The 22,057-nt window shown below is 38.8% G+C and overlaps 2 protein-coding genes across 3 annotated transcripts in view; one reads left to right on the forward strand and one right to left on the reverse strand.

Annotated features, from left to right (window-relative positions):
* Positions 1-14,869, forward strand: part of LOC125228688 (heparan-alpha-glucosaminide N-acetyltransferase) — a 43,974-nt gene extending 29,105 nt beyond the window's left edge. The window contains exons 4-10 of one of the 2 annotated variants that reach the window (XM_048133344.1): positions 3,633-3,789; positions 4,074-4,278; positions 9,324-9,500; positions 9,978-10,099; positions 10,724-10,893; positions 11,717-11,903; positions 14,282-14,869. In XM_048133344.1, coding sequence (XP_047989301.1) covers positions 3,633-3,789; positions 4,074-4,278; positions 9,324-9,500; positions 9,978-10,099; positions 10,724-10,893; positions 11,717-11,903; positions 14,282-14,576 — 1,313 coding nt within the window. In that variant the 3' untranslated portion in view covers positions 14,577-14,869. The remainder of the gene's footprint in view (positions 1-3,632; positions 3,790-4,073; positions 4,279-9,323; positions 9,501-9,977; positions 10,100-10,723; positions 10,894-11,716; positions 11,904-14,281) is intronic. The other variant, XM_048133345.1, reaches the window with a different exon arrangement.
* LOC125228689 (carboxylesterase 4A-like) lies at positions 74-2,696 on the reverse strand. Its single transcript, XM_048133346.1, has 3 exons — positions 2,443-2,696; positions 1,126-2,369; positions 74-678 (listed from the first exon to the last, which is right to left on the reverse strand). Exons 1-3 carry the CDS (start codon positions 2,623-2,625, stop codon positions 483-485), a joined length of 1,623 nt encoding a protein of 540 aa, XP_047989303.1. The 5' UTR covers positions 2,626-2,696; the 3' UTR covers positions 74-482.
* Positions 14,870-22,057: the final 7,188 nt, after the last annotated feature.

Below are 22,057 nucleotides of genomic sequence, written 5' to 3' on the forward strand. Positions count from 1 at the left end.
ACGGAAGTCCAATTGTGTTCGCAAAATGGGCCATTGGGCACGGGCAGGTTGTTGTTAAATGACAAATAGCAGCGTCGTTTAAGGTTTATTGAAAAATATTCCATAACTTTCAGCTCATCAAGAATAATAAATATTGTATTAGGTATACATATTAGAATTTAGAATAAATAAAGGTACTTAATACGAGTATATCTTAGAAAATAGTGAATCTGCAGGAGAATTTACAGGACTCGAAACTTCCACATGTCTATATCACGCACATATATTTTATTCAATTTAGTAATGACATGCAATTATCTAGAAACACACTCATCGGGTAAGCCTAAGCGAAATGGGCCCTTTTCAAATACCACCAAACCAAAACCAAACCAAACCGTCTGTCATCGATAAAGCGTTCGCTAAATGTTATTGTATAGGAATTTCCATAGAGTTACGTTGCTGCGTGACGTTGTTCTGTCTTCTAGGGTCGATGTAACTGGCCCTTAGTAGTCGCACTGTCGAGCCAAACTGCTGTACTTCCCGTAGACCGACTGGAAGAGTTCCCAAAAGGCTAGCCTCTCCCTCAGGAACCGGTCCTCCATGCGAAGGTCTGCTCCGATGTTGAGGTAGGGCCTGGTCGTTTCTGTTACTGGGCTCCACTTGACCGGGATCAAGTCAGAGGTCTCTGGGGTGGGGTTTCTAAAAGGAAAGTCATTTGAATATTAGTTCGGTAATATGTTTTAAATAATAAAAAAAAGATTAGAAAGAGAAATGTTGTGTTTTGTAATCGGAATACATTTATATTTCAATCAAGGTTAGTTTTGTGATTTTTCAAAATTTTTTGGCGAGGCGATCATGTCAAACAATCTGGGAGATTCGAAAACGATCTCACTTTCTATCCACTCGACCAGTTATTTATGAGAATATGTATATTTATACTTGAATAGTCTGCTTTTACTGTATCGTAACCATTATCTGTCGAATACCCATAGATAAAGATAATTCAATATTCCAAATGCTATGCGTCATTCATCAAATGTATCTTGAATATCGTGATAATGATATCGAAAATGACAGATATAGTCTACATTTTAGTGTTTACGCAACAACTTACATACGTTATCAGTAGTTATATAAAAAACTTACCCGTATTTGATGAAGTTAGCCCACAGAGTAACAATTCGATCAGCCACAATCTGGTCGGCTTCTGATCGTGATCTATAGTTTTGCTGGAAATCGAACAGATACTCCAGTTCGGCCGAGTGTGGTGCCCCGCCTTCACCAGAATCCCCTGTATAAGTGAACACGTACTCATAAACAGGGTTTGCATTGTCTTTAATCAAATTTGTTATCGTGTCTTGAATAGGGTGGTTAAATTCATAATCAGATAGAAATTCTGCAGCTTCTATTTTAACTTCTTCTGAAATAGTCGTGTCACCTATATAAAAATGTCTGACTATTTCTGCAATCTCTTGTAATTGGCCATTTTCCAAATTGAATTTTCCTTTTAAACTTGCATAAAAGAAGTCCTGATTGTAAAAATCATCGCCATTCATTAAGTTTATTCTTATGTCATCAACTTCTTGATCGGTATTACCAATAAGAATGGGAGTATTTCTTATTTTTCTTTCATTCGAAAATGCGTAAGGCTCGCTGTCGATGAAATTATCGACGCCACTGAAAGATTTTTCTTTGCATGGTTTAAAACCAATTTTCAAATCAGCAGATGCACCAGTCACTAAGCTGTGGTGGCTTGAAGCCAAAAATTCTAAGGCCTGCTGATTGTCAGTCGTGTTCAAACCCAAATAATTAGCCAGTTTGATTGCTACGTCCGAATCTCCCGTAACAAAAAATGATGGACTGAGTGGAGTTCCACTCTGTGCTATGACTTTGTTAAATAATTTTTCCTTGGAAGAGTACAGCTGTAGGAGTACTGAGGCAGATCCTGCGCTTTGGCCAGCCAGAGTGACGTTATAAGGGTTGCCACCGAATGCCGCAATATTGTTTCTGACCCACTGTAACGCAGCGTATTGGTCTTTCAGCCCTTGATTACCAGGTACAGCAGGATCGTCCAGGCACATGAAGCCGTAAGGTCCTAAACGGTAGTTGACTGTAACAACGACGATGCCCTGTTTGACTAAGTCTGGTACATTATACTCATTAGCACTTCCCCCAATGAAAATACCTCCATGAATCCAAACAAGAACTGGCAAAGGGCTTAGAGTGCTTGCTTTGCTCGGAGAATATACATTTAATTGCAGACAGTCAGGAGATTCGTTTTCTGAATTTCCGGAGAATTTTACACCGCCATAATTGGTTTGAGGGCATATCCTTGAGTTGTCATAAGCTTGGAAAATTTCTTCCTCGAACTCTGGAGCGGCTTGAGCAGCCTAAAATAGTTAAGCCAATTATATTTCAACCCTTACCAACAAAATTTTATATTAAACAAAGTATACAACTTACCCCAAACGGATTGTTTAAATCCACTTTTGCATATGGAATTCCCAAGAATTTGGAGTAATCACTATCGCTAGCTTTAATACCTTTCACCAGACCTTGACCGATCAGCACTAACGGGTCAACCCTCTGTAATGCACCATAGACATTTACTACGAATAAAATATTCAGCCATATGAAGGCCTTCATCTTGGAAAACGTCCAAGTACTTGGTACAGTTCAAATGCAACTGCTGGCAAATTCGGAGATAACTATTAATCTAGACATTTTGATCCATGACATCCATCTCCAGGACTGTGATAGTGAATCGACACGTCTTGATAAAACTTACAAACTTATCTCGATCACAAATACTTACTGTTAAGTGCATTGCTTAGTCGGTAGTTTTGTAATTTTATACCATGTGATAAACTAATAAAATTGGAATTTTCTAGGGCGTCAATATGTAACATAGAGAATACTCGGTGCAAGGTTCAGGTTTGCAAAATCTTGAATAAGTTTAAAATTTAGCACACCGTATTACGAGAACGTTCTGTTTGTATGTATGTCACTTACTATTTTTTACTCTCTATTGTTTTTTAAAGTTAGATGAATATTTTTCGTATAAGTAAAAAAGTTTCGTCAATATTACACGTTACCCTAACTAGCACTTTTCCAATACTCCCCGTAGAATAATTGTATCAATTGTACCAAAAAGTCAGTCACCTGATGGAACCTGTTCTCTATTCTATGTCCCTGTCCCAATGTGCATCCACATACCCCGATGTTGAGGTTTTTTTTTAATGTATTGAATGATAAAAGAAAAATTACACTTTTTTACACAAGACCCATCGTTGGCAAAACCTTGAAGAGGTTTGTGTGCCGATGGGGAGTTCAATATATTACTTCACTATTATCTATACCTAAGCTAGCTATCTATACCAGTAAAGGTGAGGCCTGGAAGTATTGAACAATTTCTGGAATTGGATTTGTGAAACAAATAAGCACATTTTAAGTATGCAAAACCATCAGCTGCAGGTTTTACCCATAAAACGTACTATTTAAGAGTACTTTTACTTACTAGTTTGACGCAATGACCCAAATTGAGTCTTGGCACAACTCTTGGCAAATCCAACGTTACTTTGCCTAAGTTCTTCTCTCAGACTTCAGAGCACTATTTTTGCCGACGCCCCTTAATACTGTCCTATTTATTCCAGCCCTGCTCCTCCTGCTCGGCATACTCCTGGGAACATGGGTGGTCTACGGCATCATCCGCTTCATCATGTCCAGGGTCTGGAGAACCGGGAAACTGCGCTACGGAGACAAGGAGCTGGCTATCCAGCAGCGGCTGCGAGCGCTCGACACCTTCCGCGGGTAAGCAACTAATAGTAACTGGACTAACTGTTGGTCTGAACAATCTTAGATGTCGCTTTGTGGGTCCAGTTCTCTGACAGATTAATATACTTCTTGGGACATAAAATCGGAGGATGTTAAAATTTAATTGTATTAGCGTTATTGCGCGTATGTGGTCGTATAATTCGTACCGGTCGTACGCCTATTTTTATTAAATAAGTACAACTTCTTCTCTATTGCTTTAAGATTTTAGACATTTTAGATCATCAGCTTTCAGCCTCATAATATCCATTTATTGTTCACAGAATGGCCATAATATTCATGATCTTCGTAAACGATGGAGCCGGTGGCTACTGGTGGTTAGAGCACGCTACGTGGAACGGTTTGACGGCAGGAGACCTGGTCTTCCCTTCGTTTCTCTGGATCATGGGAGTCTGCATACCTCTGTCTGTCAAGGGCGCCTTCGCGAAGGGAGTACCAAGGTGGAAGATCTTCGTGCATATTGTCAGGGTAAGTGAGTGTCTAGAACAGTCTGACGGCAGGAGCCCTGGTCTTTCCATCGTTTCTGTAGATCATGGGGATCTGCATACCTCTGTCTGTAAAGGGCGCCTTCGCGAAGGCAGTGCCAAAGTGGAAGATCCTCGTGCACATTGTCAGGGTAAGGGTAAGTGAAACTGGGTTTGCCTTTTTAAGATCTGGTCTGTGTGCGTAGCCGAATGCACAAACGCTCACGAAACGCTCACGATAATATCTCTTTCGTAGCTATCTGTCTCTATTGCTCTTGCGTATTGGCGCGATTGAGCCAGACTACCTTTCTGCGGCGTTTCGATTTCGTTTCGCGTCGCAGAAATGCCATTCGGCTACGCAGCCTGGTGTTCCGACAAAATATTTAGGGGCAGAAAGACGATATTTCCAAAGGTATCAATGTCCGCCAAAAATAATGTTGGACTATTTTTTATCTTTTTTTCACCGTATGACCCGTGATGGTTTCAGGGTATAAAAAAGTATTACAGTTTCGTGAGATTACAGTTTCGTGAGTAGGTAAAGAGGAATTCATGTTTTATTACTCAAATTTGAATTTCATGTTTATTTTGACCAAAAATCTGAAAAATATAGCCCGTTGCGAAGTGTGGTGTGATTATATTTGACCGGCTTTCTTAGAAATGCTCAGTCTCCGAAGGATTGCAGCAGTTGCATCATTTTAAGCTCAGGTCCCGTAGACGAATGGCATTTCTCCGACGCCAAACGAAAACGAAACGTAGTCTGGCTCTGTCGCGCCAATACGCAAGAGCGATAGGGATAGATATCTCCTAGCGTTTCGTTTCGTGAGCGTTTGTGCCATTCGGCTACGCACCCAGGTATAATAATTACATAATCGCAATGCGGTTCCCGGTGGTCTTACGCCAACCGACCGGTCCGTCAGGTTGCCAGGATGGCTCGATGACCTTTGCGCGCGCGCAACTCTGCTTGCAATATATTGGAGATTAGATAATCCGATAAACTACTAGCTTTTGCTTGCGGCTTCGCTCGCGTTACATTCAGAAATTGCGGAATACTTCATACAAACTGCCACCCCCCATTTTAGGGAAGCGGGAAGTTAGAAAGAGACAAAAGTAGTATATGTTACTCTCCATCCCTTCAACTATCCACTTAAAAAATCACGTTAATTTGTCGCTCCAGCTTAACAACATATTATTATCGTCACTACTTTGAAAAAATCTCGTATCTCACACTGCTCCTCAAAGTTAAAACGCAGTAAGTCTGTATGCATTTCATACATACTTACTACAATTTTCTATTCATTAACAAAAGATTCAAGTTTTTTTCAAAGTAGTGACGATATATTACAGTCAAGACCGCATTGTGTTGAGATCAGCTGTCTTTATTTATTACTGTTCTTTAGTAAATTGTTGTATAATACTCCGTGATAACATTGTAATAGGAATAACTCAATAGATCGGTTTCTTGTCATGGGAACTCCATTGTCTAAGGATTAATATCAGGTAGTTTGATGTAACGTATTCCCGGGTGAACTAGCTTATATCGTGACGTTTGGGTCGCAACATTTTCAGTCATTTATATGGAAATTATTAAGAATGTTCTGCGACTTGTACCATGTTTATAAAGGGTTTTTGATAATACCCAATTTTGCATGGTAAAGAGTTTTCTCTTCGCCCTCAATATTCAGTACCAAATAGACGAAAATTCAATTCAATTCAATTCAATTCAATTTATTGCATAAAATTAACACTGACAGTTAAACCTTACGTGCTAATTAGTTTTGTATTTCTTAGGATCTAACATGCAATATACAATATCAAGTACAGTGAAGTGAAACAGTTGATTGTTCATTAATGAAATAAATATTAAATTAAATTTAAATAGAACACATTACATTAGGTACATTCAAATTTAGATGTCATTTACATTAAACAGGTTGTGAAAATAAAATTGATCATTGATATACACCGTGTTTCCGGTATCACTCAAAACCTCAGACACCCCAACTGATTTTTATTTTTTTAAACGTATCTAGAATGTTCATTTTTTAATCTGATGATTATTATTTGTTTAAATTGAATTTTTAATTTTCTGTGCAGCTCTACTCGGCTTTTAACTCTACACTCAATAAAATAATTGCTAGGTACCATCATAAGCCTTCAAACTGTTTAATTGTGTACGTTACTGCAACGACACAAGGTTTACCAATAGACAGCTATGGCAATGTAAAGCACTTTAACCTGTCTCACAGTAAACTTCAAATTGGACAGGTGACTCAGTAAGCAAATTTAAACCTAAAATTCAAAATGACAAGGTTGTAATTAGGTACGAGTTCAGTTTGTTATGACTTATGATAAACTTTAAATTTAAACTGACGCACAACGTCTATTTCGTAGCAGAAAAAAAATCGTCCAAGTAACCAGCCAGTATTAATACCCTTAAATACTGAAAAAGGTATACAACCTCTAACAATATGATATGCACAATGTTGTATTACGAATTTGTAGAATGGGCACGTAAACAATAACTAATAATACAAATTAAAACAAAAAATATTACCCCCATCAAGATATACCTCAATCGATTCTACTCTCGATTCTGAACAAACAGTTTTCAGGTTTTTAGTGGTAAGTGAAACACGGTGTAAATGTGAGGAAAGTGAAATAAATGAACTGACAACAATATTTTTTACATTTTACAACTCTCTTACAACGTATCACTATAGGTTATCAACATTTAAAAAAGTTCAATAGCACATAAATTAAAACACTAAACAAATTTACATTCACTACCAGTTTCACCATTATTCATAACACAATACCTTCCTAAAGTCACATAATTTATTAGAGATTTATATAACATCTCCAAGACTATGGATCTAGATTGATCTAAATACCCATAAACTACACGGAGATTGGACCAGTGGCCAAACCAAAAGTGGCAACATCATAGTGGGAAGACACTACGAGGATGATGACACTTTTTAATATCTATTCTTTTTTGCCAGTCTCCCCATCTACAACTAGAGGTAGAAGAAGATGTGCAATATTTACCGCAGTGGCAGTCGCCCCAATCTTTTTTTTATTACAAAAATGGGCTTACTCTTAACCACCGCCTAGCCAAAGGCAGAGACGTGGCCTACGAATGAGTGAGCTCGCCCAGAAGATGCCTGTTCACCCTGGATTAGATTTGAAGGTTGCTGGGTTATATGAGCTCGGAAATATAGCCGCGGGCAAGGAATTCCACTCCTTGGCAGTGCGCATAAGAAAAGAAGATGCAAGCGCAAAGCCCTCACTATAAAAACTAGGTATCTGACACATTTTTATCATCAAATGTAAAATGTAAGCTCGCAGATATGCATGCAATCCACTTTCGCACTTACGTCATTTCCTTATTATTGATCATTCTGATCTTTGCTATTCGTGTCGTTTTTGCAACATACTTCATTGGAAATCCTTTGCGTGTTAGATCTCTCTACTTGTAGAAATAATGTTAAGAATAGATGTGTACAAGTACATATATGTACATGTGACTGATCTGATGAGAAGACCTTTGATGAGATTAAAAATATGTTCAAAAACTCACAGCGAACTCAGCAAACTTGAAGTAGACCATGTCATTCGTCTTAGTTTTGGTTTTTATTGTCGTGATATTAAAAGCTAGATTTATCAAATTCGAGATTCGAGAATGATAGAGGTACATGTTACCTAAAGTAAAAATGTTAGGTACCTAAAAATTGAACCATCTCCGTCACTAGAAAGAAGCGACAAATTAAAAAAAATGTAGGCGCGAATTTAATTACCATGAAAAACTTTGTTTTCGCGCCTTTTCTTAATGACAAACTTGTTTGTCCGGCTTCACTTGTAACTACATAAGTAATTATTTCTCAAGTACAATTCGGCTGTTTTATCGTAACACTGCCATATACCTTTTGCGAGCAGATTAATTGGTGTAAATGTTCTAAATTATAAAAATAGTATCTACACCAATGTGCCTAGTACACCAACGTGCCACATTCCTCATACGTAGTGAAATGTATGTATCTCAAGTGAAGACAGATTTCATACGTGCTTATGTTTGTCCATCCGTGCATGTTATTCTTTAACGGTAACCCTCAATCACTTTCACAAACTCCTATCTTCTTAACGTTCTCTTTTGAAATACCAACCATATGAATGCAGACGTTAGGAGTGTTTTGAATAAAATGAAGTTAGTAAAGTAGATTTTACACGAACTGTTAGAATTACTTACAGAACCGCCTATCTCTCTATAATTTTGTTTTCTAATATGAACTCCATTGATAACATCGGAAGGTAGCTATTGGTAGTAAGTTTAGAATGTAGTGTATGTCCATTAGTATGGTTTCGTTGCGGTATTTAGTGGGTGACCGATATTTGCGTAATGTGTGTGCTATTGATTTGTGAACTACAGTTATAATATATACTAGGGGAGTCTACTTAGCCTAGTGACAATCGTTAGTGGAAAACGCTAAGTATTCGAAACTTAATTGTATTGTAATTTTAATGGATGGTATGGATGAATTTGCATGTTACTTTTGGGTACATAACAAACATTTAAATACAAGTGTAAAATCTTACAAGCACTGTTTGAATTGGGCACACGAATGCCACGGTATCCTACGTACCAAATAGACTAGGGGCCCATTTCTCGAAGCTACAAATTATAATTTAAAAGCGGTTGTCAATGTCTAATATGACAAGTTGGAAAGAGACTTCCGCGTGTAGCTTGTAACTTTTAGTTTTGAGAAATGGGCCTTTCAACGAGTATAGTCAGCACAAGCTAAACCGAATAAAGACGGTGTTTCTGTGCTTTAACCTGTGCTGAAAAGAAAGTTCCGTGGCAAATAATAGAGCAGGAGCCCGAAGCCTCTCTTACCGTACAGATTCTAACTGAACCCACAAGTTTCTGTAAGTACAGTCAACCAATTGGAACCCTAGGCCACTGTAGAACTATGTCACAGTGGCCTTATAAATCAGATTGTAAGAAATTTCTTACTGGTTAATTGGGTAATTGTTTATACTTTTTTGTTTCAGCGTTCCTGCATCATGTTCCTTATCGGCGTGGCTCTCAACACGGTGTCAGGCCGCAACACCCTCAGCCAGATCCGCATCTTCGGTGTTCTCCAGAGACTGGCAGTAGCCTACTTCGTGGCGGCCGGCTTCTACGCTCTCACGGCCCCGAAGTACTTCACACCACCCAGGGTACATGAGGTTTGATTCTCTGTCTCATTTCCATGCACCTTTATGGCTTGGGAGCACTTATCTAATAACTTGTACAATCTTACTAAAACATACCTTTAAATATACGGATGTACTCACGTTAATACACCGCCACGTTCGGCGACATGGTTCGAGTCATTTTGGAGACCCGACCCGTCATCCGGAATAAAGTGCTCGCGGCGGCTAGACTCCGTGCACTCCAAATTCAAAATGACACGAAATATGTTTAAATATGTCTCGTGAAAGTTTAACGTCCATAATCTATACTTATTTACTTACTTCACTGTCACAGACTTAAAAAGTATCCTGGCCTCAAACAGACATTTCGACCTAAAATAATTACCGCTCTAATCTTTCTACCTCTACATAACTTCAAACCAGTTGTGAATCTTCGAATTGGTGTAGGATGCAAGTCAGTTTCATAAAACGGTATCCGTGTAATCATTCAAATGACTGGTTTTGTTCCAGGGAGCATGCGGCCAAGCTTTGAAAGACGTCTTGTCTTGCGTGTGGTGTTGGGCGCTAGCAGGTGCTCTTGTTGCAGTTCACACTGTGATCACCTTCGTAGTTCACGACCCTGACTGTCCAGCGTAAGTACCCTATTCGTTTTTTTTATATAAACTGTTTATTTCGAACTAGCTTTTGCGCGCGGCTTCGCGCGCGTTATAAAGAGACAAAAAGTAGCCTATGTCACTCTCCATCCCTTCATCTCCGTTTTACCGTGAAAGACGGACAAATAAATAGACACACACACTTTCCCATTTATAATATTAGTATGGATTAGTACATTACAGTTTCTTAAACCTAGCAATAATCTTTAATATCTATTAAGATTGTAAAACTTTACACTGTCACTTTCTTAGTCACGATCCATGGCTAGCCATCGTTAGTACGTCAGTCGTCATAATCAGGCCAAAGATGTCCTCTTGCGTCTGCTCAGCTGCCCAACATAAGTCCATCATCATTTCAAAGATCTTCATAATTATTTTGCTTTCAAATTTACCCTTTTTTTTACACAGGGAGAATCCATTAAGGATGCCACTGGCCTGGGAGAGCCAGTTGGTATGTCTGACTCCCACGGACTAAAGTCCCTGGGGTGTTCCGACGCTCGCTTTTTGTGTAGGGTTTCGGGAACTCGGTTGTAGGCCTCCGATACCCCGCCAGCGTTGCCCGTCGTTAATTAATTTTGTTAAGATTCACATCACATATTCCAGAGGCTACCTAGGACCCGGTGGGAAGCATGATGACTGGGCAGCCCCCGAATGCAGTGGCGGCGCGGCTGGCTACATCGACCGCCTAGTCCTGGGCTCTTCGCATCTCTACCAGTGGGCTGACCGCCGCCAGGTCTATGGAGGACCGCATACTGAGCCTGAATGTTTACTGGGTAAGCTCTTCCTGAGTGCTGTGGCGGCGCGGCGGGCTACATTGACCGTCTAGTTCTGGGCTCTATGGAGGACCACATATTGAGCCTGAATGTTTACTGGGTAAGCTCTTCCTGAGTGCTGTGGCGGCGCGGCGGGCTACATTGACCGTCTAGTTCTGGGCTCTATGGACCACATACTGAGCCTGAATGTTTACTGGGTAAGCTCTTCCTGAGTGCTGTGGCGGCGCGGCGGGCTACATTGACCGTCTAGTTCTGGGCTCTATGGACCACATACTGAGCCTGAATGTTTACTGGGTAAGCTAGTCTTCTTCATTTGTCACCATAATTATGTACCTCGTACTTCATGACTTTGTATCCATTTCAATCCTATCTGTAATTCATTTCCAGCAGCAATATTTAGATCCTAAAATCCGTTTTATTGGAAGATATTGCCGCCGATGTGTGCCGATGGAAATTTTTTAAAATTGCGAAATTTTCAATACCTATAGAAAAAAATTTGAAGCTGTCCTCATTTTTGTATGGAAATTGAAACTTTCCATATCATAAATTTCCTATATTTCTAGTGAAAGTCATGAAATATCCAAGAACAGGTCAAGTTTTTTGGAAAGTACGCAACTTGCACACCAGTAATGGAATACTTTTCCGGCTGTCCATCAAAGTCTCTAGATTAAACTACTTATCTTTTTAATAATTCGTATAAAAAAATCTCCAGAAATTGTTCGAACCCAATTTTGTAGATAAAATGAATAAAATCACGCAAATTACTTCTTTGAACCAATTTTCAAAGTCATTATCAAGCAGGTCCAAATCTTTTTTGCCCCAGGTTGCCTAACATCAGCAGTGCAAGCGCTTCTAGGAGTACAAGCAGGAGCAACGGTGTTGCTGCAGCGCTCGCACAAAGCACGGGTGTCCCGCTGGCTGGCGTGGGGACTAGTTTTTGCATTAGCCGGTGCTTTGCTGACTGGCTTCAGTCGAGAACATGGGGTGGTGCCAATCAATAAGAACCTGTGGTGAGTGTTACGAAAATTTTGTTGAAGTAATTTTAAATCAGGTCTCAGGCCAGATGGATAAGTCCATCAAGTGTTACGGCAGTACGTAGGGACAGGGCCTTAGAAAAACTCTAGTCTAGATAGATAGATAGATAGATGATTTATTTCACGAAAAAAATTACAATATAAGTTTGTGTTTCTGTACAAAAATATAAGAATTCCCATCATGATCGTCATAAAATTAAAAACTTAAAGATAACAGGAATAATATTAATAATAAATCATCATATTGTGTCCCCCAATAAGGATCGTCATTTTCCAAAATTTAACAATAAAAACAAATTAATAAAAATTAAAATTAAAAATTAATTAACATAAGTATGTAAATACTTACAAATCAAAATACAAATCGATTATTAAAGGAATGTCACACACAAAGATAAAAGATGAAAATATAATGTCATTATTAAATTTCAATTTAAAAATAATATCTCCCAATAAGAATCGTCAACAAAAATAAGTATAAAAATAACAATCTTAAATAAAATTAAATCTCCCAATAAGGATCGTCATTTACGTAAAAAATATCAAAAATAAAACAATTGCAATTAATAATAATAACAACAACAAATCATCAAAATTTCAATTCCATATACTCTTTTATTGAGTATAGAGGATTTTTCACCAAAAGGTTTCTCAATTGACGTCTGAATGTTTCGTCACTTGGCTCATTTCTTAGTTCGGCGGGTAAGTGCTCGAAATAAGTCGGTCCGATGACACGAGGGTTCCTTGTTGAAAGTGCCATGCGACGAGGGACACTTTTTAGGCGTCCTGTTGATCGTAGCAGTTTCCCCGGACAGTGTACTCGTTTAAATTGACTTATGTTGTTGCGCACGAACATGAGTACTTCGAACATGTGTTGTGAGTAGTGAGTCAATATACGCTGCGAAACAAAAAGTTCTCTGCAGGGGTATCGGCATTTCACTCCAACAAGTGTCCTTAATGCCTCTTTTTGTATTAGGAGGACCCTGTTAGCGTCTGTAGAGTTGCCCCAGATAAGCGTACCGTAAGACATGATGGAGTGAAAATGAGCAAAGTACACCTGTTTTAGAGCTTCACTCGAAATAAGTGGTTTTAGTTTTCGCAACGCAAAGACAGCACTACCCAACCTACTACAAACACTGTCGACGTGGCACTTCCAATTCAGATTAGAGTCGACCATAAAGCCAAGGAACTTACTCTCGTTGCATAGTGGCATCGGACAGCTAGCCATACACGGTGGCAGTGGGACCCTCCGACCAGAGAACAGCATTACATTTGATTTGGTGCAGTTAAGTAAGAGCCCATTTACTGAAAACCAAGTTTGTAACTCGGTACACGCATCGCTGATCTTTATGCTCAGCTGGTCGTAAGAGTCTGCACTTACCAACACGGTGGTGTCATCCGCAAACAATACAGACAAACCAGTTGCAATGTTCGACGGCAGGTCATTTATAAATAACAGAAATAATGTGTTTCCGAGGGCTGAGCCCTGCGGAATACCAATATTTATATCCCCCACGTCAGATTGCAACTGCTTTCCTTCCGCAAGTATTTTGACTACTTGTTTGCGGCCTGACAAAAAGGACGAAAACAGTGAGTGTGCTTGGTTTTGGACGCCATAAAAGGTTAACTTATTCAATAACAACTTGTGATCTATTACGTCAAATGCCTTCGACAGATCACACAATATTCCAGCCATTTTATTCCTATCGTCCATCCCAGTCACGATGCAATCGAACATCCTGTACGCCGCGGAGGTGGTTGACATTTTCTGCCTGTACGCAAATTGGTTGTTCGTAAGCAGGTTGTTCGATTCCACGTGACTCATTAGATGGGACGACAAGACAGATTCAACTATTTTTGATAATGTCGGTACTATTGTAATAGGCCTATAGTTATTGACATCACACCTGTCGCCCTTGCCTTTAAAAACCGGACATACCCTAGTGCTTTTCAAAACATCAGGATATGTATCAGTTTCTAGCTCTCTTCTTCAGAAAAAAGGTCTCATGGTTGTTCAGTAATTGGTCACTCTTAGGCCACTGACCCGTTTACCTATAGTTTGCAACAACTGCATTGATAATGATGGCTGTTCCATGCTTCACATAAGACTTAGTGCGTTTTTACATTATCCGATCCGGTATCGGATGTAGGATCGATATCCCATACATTCAAGCCGCCATCTTTAATTCTTGCCTTTAAAATCCTTCCGATATCTGATATCGGATCGGATAATGTGAAAAAGCACTTAGCGGGCAACATAGCTCGGTGACAAATACAGGTCCCATAATAGCTTACCACTCTTCAGTATACCTAAGTTTTATCACCTTTCGGTCTAACAAATCTTAATTTTCCAGGTCCATCTCCTTCGTCCTAATAACGACGTCTTTCTGTCTCGTCCTCCTCGTCCTGTGCTACCTGTTCACGGACGCGTGGCGGCTGTGGGGCGGCGGCCCGTTCCGCGCCCCCGGCCTCAACGCCATCGCCCTTTACGTCGGACACATGGTCTGTTACAACATGTTCCCGTTCCATTGGAAGGTGGAGAACATGGAGACGCACACGATCCGTCTGATCGAGGCCGTGTGGGGGACGGCGCTTTGGGTGGTTATAGCGCATGTTATGGCGAAGAAGAAGGTTTTTATTACGCTTTAAGGGGGTTAGAAGAGTTTTTGAGAGAGTGTAAATATTTGTTTAGGTCAGGATTATAGTTTTGAGAGGAAATCGAGCTTACTAAAGCAAGACCAGAAATATATGACTATTGTGAAAAGGGCGCTGTTATTCTAATGTATGAGGTGACAGTTCAGTGTTCAGTATAAGCAAAGACAAATGTAACTCCGTATAGACAGATTTAAAGTCTAAGAAAAAAACTTACCTCAACCATACAGAAAAAGGTACGGCGGCCTAGATGGCGTTACACCTTTGGGGGACGCTCGGATAGATGGCGCTAATATAAATATTTGACATTTTAACACATCAAGCTAAGAATATGGGCCAAATTATCAAGACTGGTCCAAAAGTTTTAAGCCCGTGTCGAGAGATGGCAGTCTATGCACTGTGTTACATATTTTACTGGACAGTAACTCTCTATAATACTCGATCATCTTTGGTATAAGTATTATAGTATAGTGCCTATGAAGAAAATAGTTCTAATAAAATTCCGTAACATGGCGCTTAGTCATAATATATTTCTGGCCAGGCTTGTATGGGCGAGTTTATAATCTAATGGCCCCTGTACACACATGGCCAACGGTTCCACCAACCCCCTTGGCCAAGCGTGTAGAGGGCTACTTGGCCGTAAGTTGGCAGTTGGCGCTTGCGCTTGCCGGCCAACTGTTTGGTGTCGGTTTTTTGTCCACACATCAAAGGATCTTGGCGCCAATGGCCAACTGCGTTTACACGTTGGCGCTTCATTCAGTTGGTCGTCAGCCGTCAGAGAGGACAGTAGTGAAATACTTACGAAAATAATAAGTTTATCTATACCAATAATAGTGTAGATTTTAGGAAATAAAATAACCTTGCAAATGTTTAATGTATTTCCTAAAAAAGATAAATGTTCTTATCAGAATATTCAAAAAATTGTTAATATTTCAAATAATTTAATTTTACTACGGGGTTATTATTTTTTAATCAAATTTTTCTGACAACATCTATGACCTACAATTTCCTAGACTTTTCCATTCCACGTCCATCTTTCATGAAGAGCCAATGCCAAGTGATTGGTTCGCCAATGTGTAAACAGCGGCTCTTATCTTGGCCAAGGGGTTTCACAAAGGGCTGGTGGAACCGTTAGCCATATGTGTACAGCGGCCATAACAGAATGTAACAATTAAGCCAAGGATACACTAGGGGACAAATGTCCCACGACACGTGTCGCCAGCGACGTCGGGTGAAGTAGCGCGACGTTGTCCGACTTCGCTCGACATGTCTGGCGACATCGCGCGACACGTGTCGCCAGTGACATCGGGTGATGTAACGCGACGTTGCCGGAATTCGCTCGATATGTCTGGCAACATCGCGCGACACGTGTGGGCAGTGACATCGGGTGTCGCGCGATGTCGCCAGATATGTCAGGCGAAGTCTCGCGAAGTCGTACGACTTCGTTAGACATCGCTGCGGATATAAGTCGCGCGATGTCGGCAGATATGTCAGGCGAAATCGGCCGGCTTCGCTTGACATGTCGCCGACACATGTCGTGGGACATTTGTCCCCTAGTGTATCATTGGCTTTAGCACTTATATTCGCTAATTATGCTGAAAACTGATTTAAGTAAAATATGTGATCTTGTCCATAGGAACATCATGATTTGAATAGGCTTAAGATTGCGTCAAAAATAAATACCTAATCGTATCTATAGTTAATATTTGACATAGTCTTCAAGTTCGAATCGAGCCGTTTTATATTTGCTATCTTAAAACCAATTAATAAATACCGATATTTACCGATATGTATGGGTACAGGCCCCGTAGGTATAGCCGAATGGCATTTCTACGACTCGAAACGAAAACGAAACGCTGCAAAAGGTAGTCTGGCTGATCTGGCTCTGTCGCGGCAATAAGCAAGAGCGATAGAGATAGATCTACTAGCGTTTCGTTTCGTGAACGTTTGTGCCATTCAGCTACGCACCCAGATTTATACAAATAGGTGTAAACGTAAACCCATGGATGGCGACAATTCTCTTACTTTGCTCTAATAGTGATAATAGATTTCCTATGCGGTGAGACTTGGCCAAGTATAATAATAGTTTTTAAAATAAGTAAAATGCCCCGTCATAGAGGAAACGTTATTTTGCCACGTTAGCTTAACGTAGTTTTAAAGACTGATTATTAGATTTAACTGAACTTGTATCTTAACTATGGCTGCAATAAAAACATTTAACAATAATGAATGTGTACTTATTTAGAATTAAGGACCTCCCACATATTGAACAAAAACAAGCAAAGCTATTTCGGCAAGATGTTTAGGGCGCGAATCCATATGGTTTCAACTTTTACATGTATGTATTGCGATTGATATAAAAATGACAAATTATTGGCGCATACTTACGGTTAAAACATACAGACGAATTGATAACCTCCTCCCTCGAGATTCGGAAGGCGGTTAACAAACAGAATGAGTACGCAAAATGCCACTTTTACGATATTTGTAACCGACAGGAGAAGGCTCTCCCTCATTTTAAAAATATAATTTTCAGGGAATAAAACACCGGTATACAATATTTTGACACTTTATTTATCTCAAAGGTGACAGTAAAATCCGTAATGTCATTGAAAATAATAATAAAACAAACGATTCAACAAATGATGACTCAAGGTATAGTATGAATTTTTTGAAACGAACGTTTCTAAACAAAGGTATTGTTCCTTTTGTGTTGAGCGGGAGCTTCTGTATTTGCACGCGCTAAGACAACAAGAAGCGACTGTATCCTGATAATTGTAAGGTTCAAATCTGTACAGCAGCAAATTTGAGATAGATTATTTTGGAAATGTGAAGCGATAGACCACACCGCTATAGGTGCGAAAATACAGCGCTTCTAATACTTTGATACTTGGTGGTGGTGCTGTAAGTAATGAAACACGTATATTATCACTGTTATTTTTTATTAATGATTTTGTTAACAATCAACAATTGTATATAGCAATATATAAATAGTAATTACATAAATATTAGGTACAAGTCTTGATATATAAAATAACATAAATAACTAAACAAACCGTAAACCGTATTTATAACAAAACATAACAATGGCGGTCAGATTGAAAAACCTTATCAGTGTTTATTGTCACTTTGCGATGACACCTTAAGGTGCCAGGTGCTTATCAACCTTTTAATCTGGCAGTTTCGCTGTTTAAACGTGTTATTTTTATTATACAGACTGACATATTACCGATGATTATTATAACTATATGTACTATACTTACACCATCAAGTATCAAAGTATTAGAAGCGCTGTATTTTCGCACCTATAGCGGTGTGGTCTATCGCTTCGCATTTCCAAAATAATCTATCTCAAATTTGCTGCTGTACAGATTTGAACCTTACAATTATTAGGATACAGTTGCTTCTTGTTGTCTTAGCGCGTGCAAATACAGAAGCTCCCGCTCAACACAAAAGGAACAATACCTTTGTTTAGAAACGTTCGTTTCAAAAAATTCATACTATAACAGCGAGTAGTTTTAACAAATAAAACTATTAATAATACACGGAATAACAATGTCGGCATGGCCGCAGGTTCAATCCGGGTTTAGGCCGTTTATAGCACGTCTTATTTCAATATTTCTGAGTTGAGCGTGAAATAGGACGCGTGAGAGTTAAGTTTTCGTGAAACTTTTTTGAAAAAAAAAATTCCTATAGTTTTTTTTTATGTGGTACTTTATTATATTGGCGGCATTGGCGCGCCTTTCATGCACTTATTCGTACCTACTGGCACGAGATTGTAAGATCTCGACACAGACCAGACAATGCTTTCCTTGGTAAAAAAAAAAGTTTAGCCTGATAGGGCAAAAGGAATTGATTTTACAATATGTATACTGGTGAAGAAAAGTATGAAAAATAAAAAAGAAATCAAGAATTCTGACACAGCTCTGTAGATTTAATAAATTGCAACAAAGCTCTTCATTTTTCTGAGAAAGACGGAAAAAAATCTTTTGCACAAAAATAACAGGCTAAGATTAAAATCTGCCGAGAAAAGTACAATTTTGATCATTTCAAGAAATTATGAATCATCATCATCATCATACTTAGCAGATAAAAGGGTAATAACTAAAAACGTCTAATTGATGATTGAACTCTCACGTATCCATATTTATTCATTATTCAATTAGTTGGGTTGACGAATTGATCATACTAAATATTAGTCACTCAGATATATGTTCTTGTACAACAGCCATCGGAAGCTATGTACAAGTTTGGCATTCTGTTACATGCATTAAATTATTAATCCATAACTTAAATATCAACTACTATAGTTAATTTATATAAGTCGTTTTTAATTACATCACTCCTTTGTAGACGGTAAATGCCATATTAGGAATTATATATTTTACAAGTTAAAATACTTTATTTTTATATAAATATCGTATTTTTTTCTAAGGATACTTTTCGCCTGTCATTCGTTATCTGCGGGCGACCGCTAGACGGCGCGGTTGCACGGAGGGACTAAACGCTAACATTTAAACAATGGGATGAGCAGCGCTAACGCTAAGAAACCATGGGTTTACCCACAATGTCACCCGCGTGCGTTCACTCCGTGCACCCGCGCTCGCCAGCGGATGCCCTGCCCCTTAATTCATATTGGTAAAACCGTTGCTAGGCACACTTACAGTTCATCTTATCCTGCGAACATCCCTGCAGTCTAATTGAGGAACCGTCGTCACTTTAAAAATTATATGAATGCTTGAAAGTATTGCAATGTAACCGTGCGTGTCTATAGACGGTCTAAGAGTGTAAGGAATGAGTGGACGCTCGGAGCGTTCTTGTGCACGCTATGGAGCGTGGGTGGTTTTTAAATTATAAATGGGCTAACTATTGGCCACAGACTAGCCAAAGGCAAAGACGTAGGCTACGATGGAGTGAGTTTGCCCAGAACTCAGACTCAGGACAGTATGAGCTTCCATTGTTTGACATGCACCCCCCCCCCCCACCCCCACCCCTCTGCACGCCCAATATGAGCGTACACTCAGGCCTTACACTTATAGTAAGTTTTAAAAGTCGTAGACACATTACGCCGATCAGAACAGTTTCAATTCGACTGCGGAAGGCGAGGATAGTCCAATGCCATTCAACCAATAGCTACAATCTAGAGATCTCGTATATCAAGACAAGTAAAACTGTATAACGTATATATTTCTAAAAATTCATTAGAAAAAATCTCTTAAAATATATCTTCATTTTCAATAACACGCCCCCTGATGAGTTGGGGGCGATATAAGTTGATATATTAATTTAGCACGATATAAATATAACATTTTCTTAAAAATCTACATAGGAAGAACTTTATACATGTACAACAGAACGTAATTGCACACAGTAACATGAACGTTAGTTGACAAACAAAACTTACTAAAGCTCGTATCCGAATAATCGCTTGGTACTGAGATACGAGGTTTTTAAGAGCCTAATGTTCCTACTTTTGGTTGTCATAAAACGTGGTATAAAATGACGCGTCTCAGGACGGCAGAAGTAGAATTATACTAGTCAAGCGGAGTTAAATAGACATATGCATACATAATTTTATTAACAGTTCAGGTAAAAATTTGTACAGCAAGTTGACTACATTCCGAAGATTCTATTATTACTAAGTACGAAGCTCACTTTAAGTCACTTACATCATACTAAAATCATACTTAGACGGTTATTCCTCTTGATATGATTGCAACTAAAATACTGCTTTTTTCCGTAGACATATAGATTTCCGATGTTCAACTCCGCTTGTAATATTAATAGGCTAGTTTCCTACTAGTCAAGTTTTAAGAACTGTCAAAACGATTTGCTAATATGGATAGCTATGAAATATTGAGGAGTGACGTCACGGTCAACTCATTTACTTTATATCTTTCTCTTTGACTTTTTAAATAGAATTTTTGTTTAAACATAACTACTGTCCATATTTTTCTTCTGTGGTGTTTTTATTATCGTGCACTGCATAAACTAGCCTATTGTAAAATGTTGAAGTTTTCGTTTGTTGTGTATCTAGTGACATCTAGTGACAAGTAGCATAACTAAATCCGCTACTTTTGCGCTACATCTCGAGATGCTTATAGTACGTTTTTTCTGTAAATAAATTATTCTATTTCTACTATAATAAGCAGTATTTTTGTTACACGCATGTCAAGGGGAATATCCGACTAAATACACCGTTTATGCTTACATCGAGAAAATGGAATGTATTAATTAGTTCACAAGAATGTTCTACGGACGACAGTCCTGTACCAAGAATTGTGGCACGTCACATCAAAATACTGTTCTTATACGAAGGCCAGATACAATAAAAGCATATTGTGTACTAAGGAAAATTGGCTATAAACTGAAGTGGCTGATTTTTTTTTGTAGGTATTTCTTCTATTTATAGTTATGTGAAATATCAATATTTTTGCCCATTTTGAGTCTTTGGAGTTCTCATTTATGAGAATCGACCCAGAGGCACGAGGTTCGTTGTTTTAAGTTTTTTTTACTACCTACATACATTTTAAACGAAGTTTCCACATCACATGATTATGTTACACTTTCTTAATGTACAAAAATATTTTATGTCGATTATATATTTCAACTTTTATTAAATTGAATCATTCAACTTTGAAAACGAAGTATTCAATCGGAACTACTTCAATAAATATAATACTTTTAACCCACAAATCAAATGGCATTTACTTTTAGTTCTAACACTTCAATTCATAATAAATTTTCCTCAGTGTCCTGTATCTATTTAAAGTACACTATTAATATACATTGCTGAAAAGGCTTGCTGTTCCTTTGTACTTGTCCACAGAGCGCCATTCCTGATTGACAGCTATTCTATAGCCGCGTGTTCCCTACAGGCAGCCTTGCGTCACTCTGAGGCACATGACGCGCAGTTGAGGCAGCGTGCCTCAGACTGAGGCACTCTATAGCGGACACGCGGCTCATGGGCCGTGAACCCAGTCACTGCTTCTACAAAAGACTAGACATTATACCGAATACAATCCCCCACAATCGGCTCAAAAGGTCCTTCAGTAGATACACAAATATCTATCTTAAAGATAAAATCTCTAGATACATTTCTCTTTATAAATGCAAATTCATGGAATTCAATTTATACTGTAAGACATCGATGTACCCGTGCCTTACATATTATGCTACCGGAATCCCGAAGCGAATCCAGGGATATTCTAAAATCGCCACGACGGCCACATACGAGTAAAGTATGCTTTGGGTAACAATTAAAATCCTTAACCTAATTTCACATAATAATAAACACACAAATTAAGACTTAAACTATTTAATGCTCTTGCAGCATTATTATAATATATTACGAGATTTCAAACGACACGCCTTTATAATTATCGACATTTGAGTGCCTATTACTAACACAACTTCTATCCATAATCCAGTTACAAGAAAAGGAAAATTGCTTATTTGGATGGTCTTAAATGATGGTG

Source organism: Leguminivora glycinivorella, chromosome 8 (assembly GCF_023078275.1).
Source record: "Leguminivora glycinivorella isolate SPB_JAAS2020 chromosome 8, LegGlyc_1.1, whole genome shotgun sequence".
Classification (NCBI taxonomy): Eukaryota; Metazoa; Arthropoda; class Insecta; order Lepidoptera; family Tortricidae; genus Leguminivora; species Leguminivora glycinivorella.

What these genes read in the sequence shown, in the direction of transcription:
- LOC125228689 (XM_048133346.1), bottom strand. Translation starts at nt 2,625, where the DNA reads ATGAAGGCCTTCATATGGCTGAATATTTTATTCGTAGTAAATGTCTAT. An exon ending in ATTTAAACAATCCGTTTGGG is followed by an intron (nt 2,370 to 2,442) that starts GTAAGTTGTATA and finishes TAACTATTTTAG; the next exon opens with GCTGCTCAAGCCGCTCCAGA. An exon ending in GCTAACTTCATCAAATACGG is followed by an intron (nt 679 to 1,125) that starts GTAAGTTTTTTA and finishes CTTTCCTTTTAG; the next exon opens with AAACCCCACCCCAGAGACCT.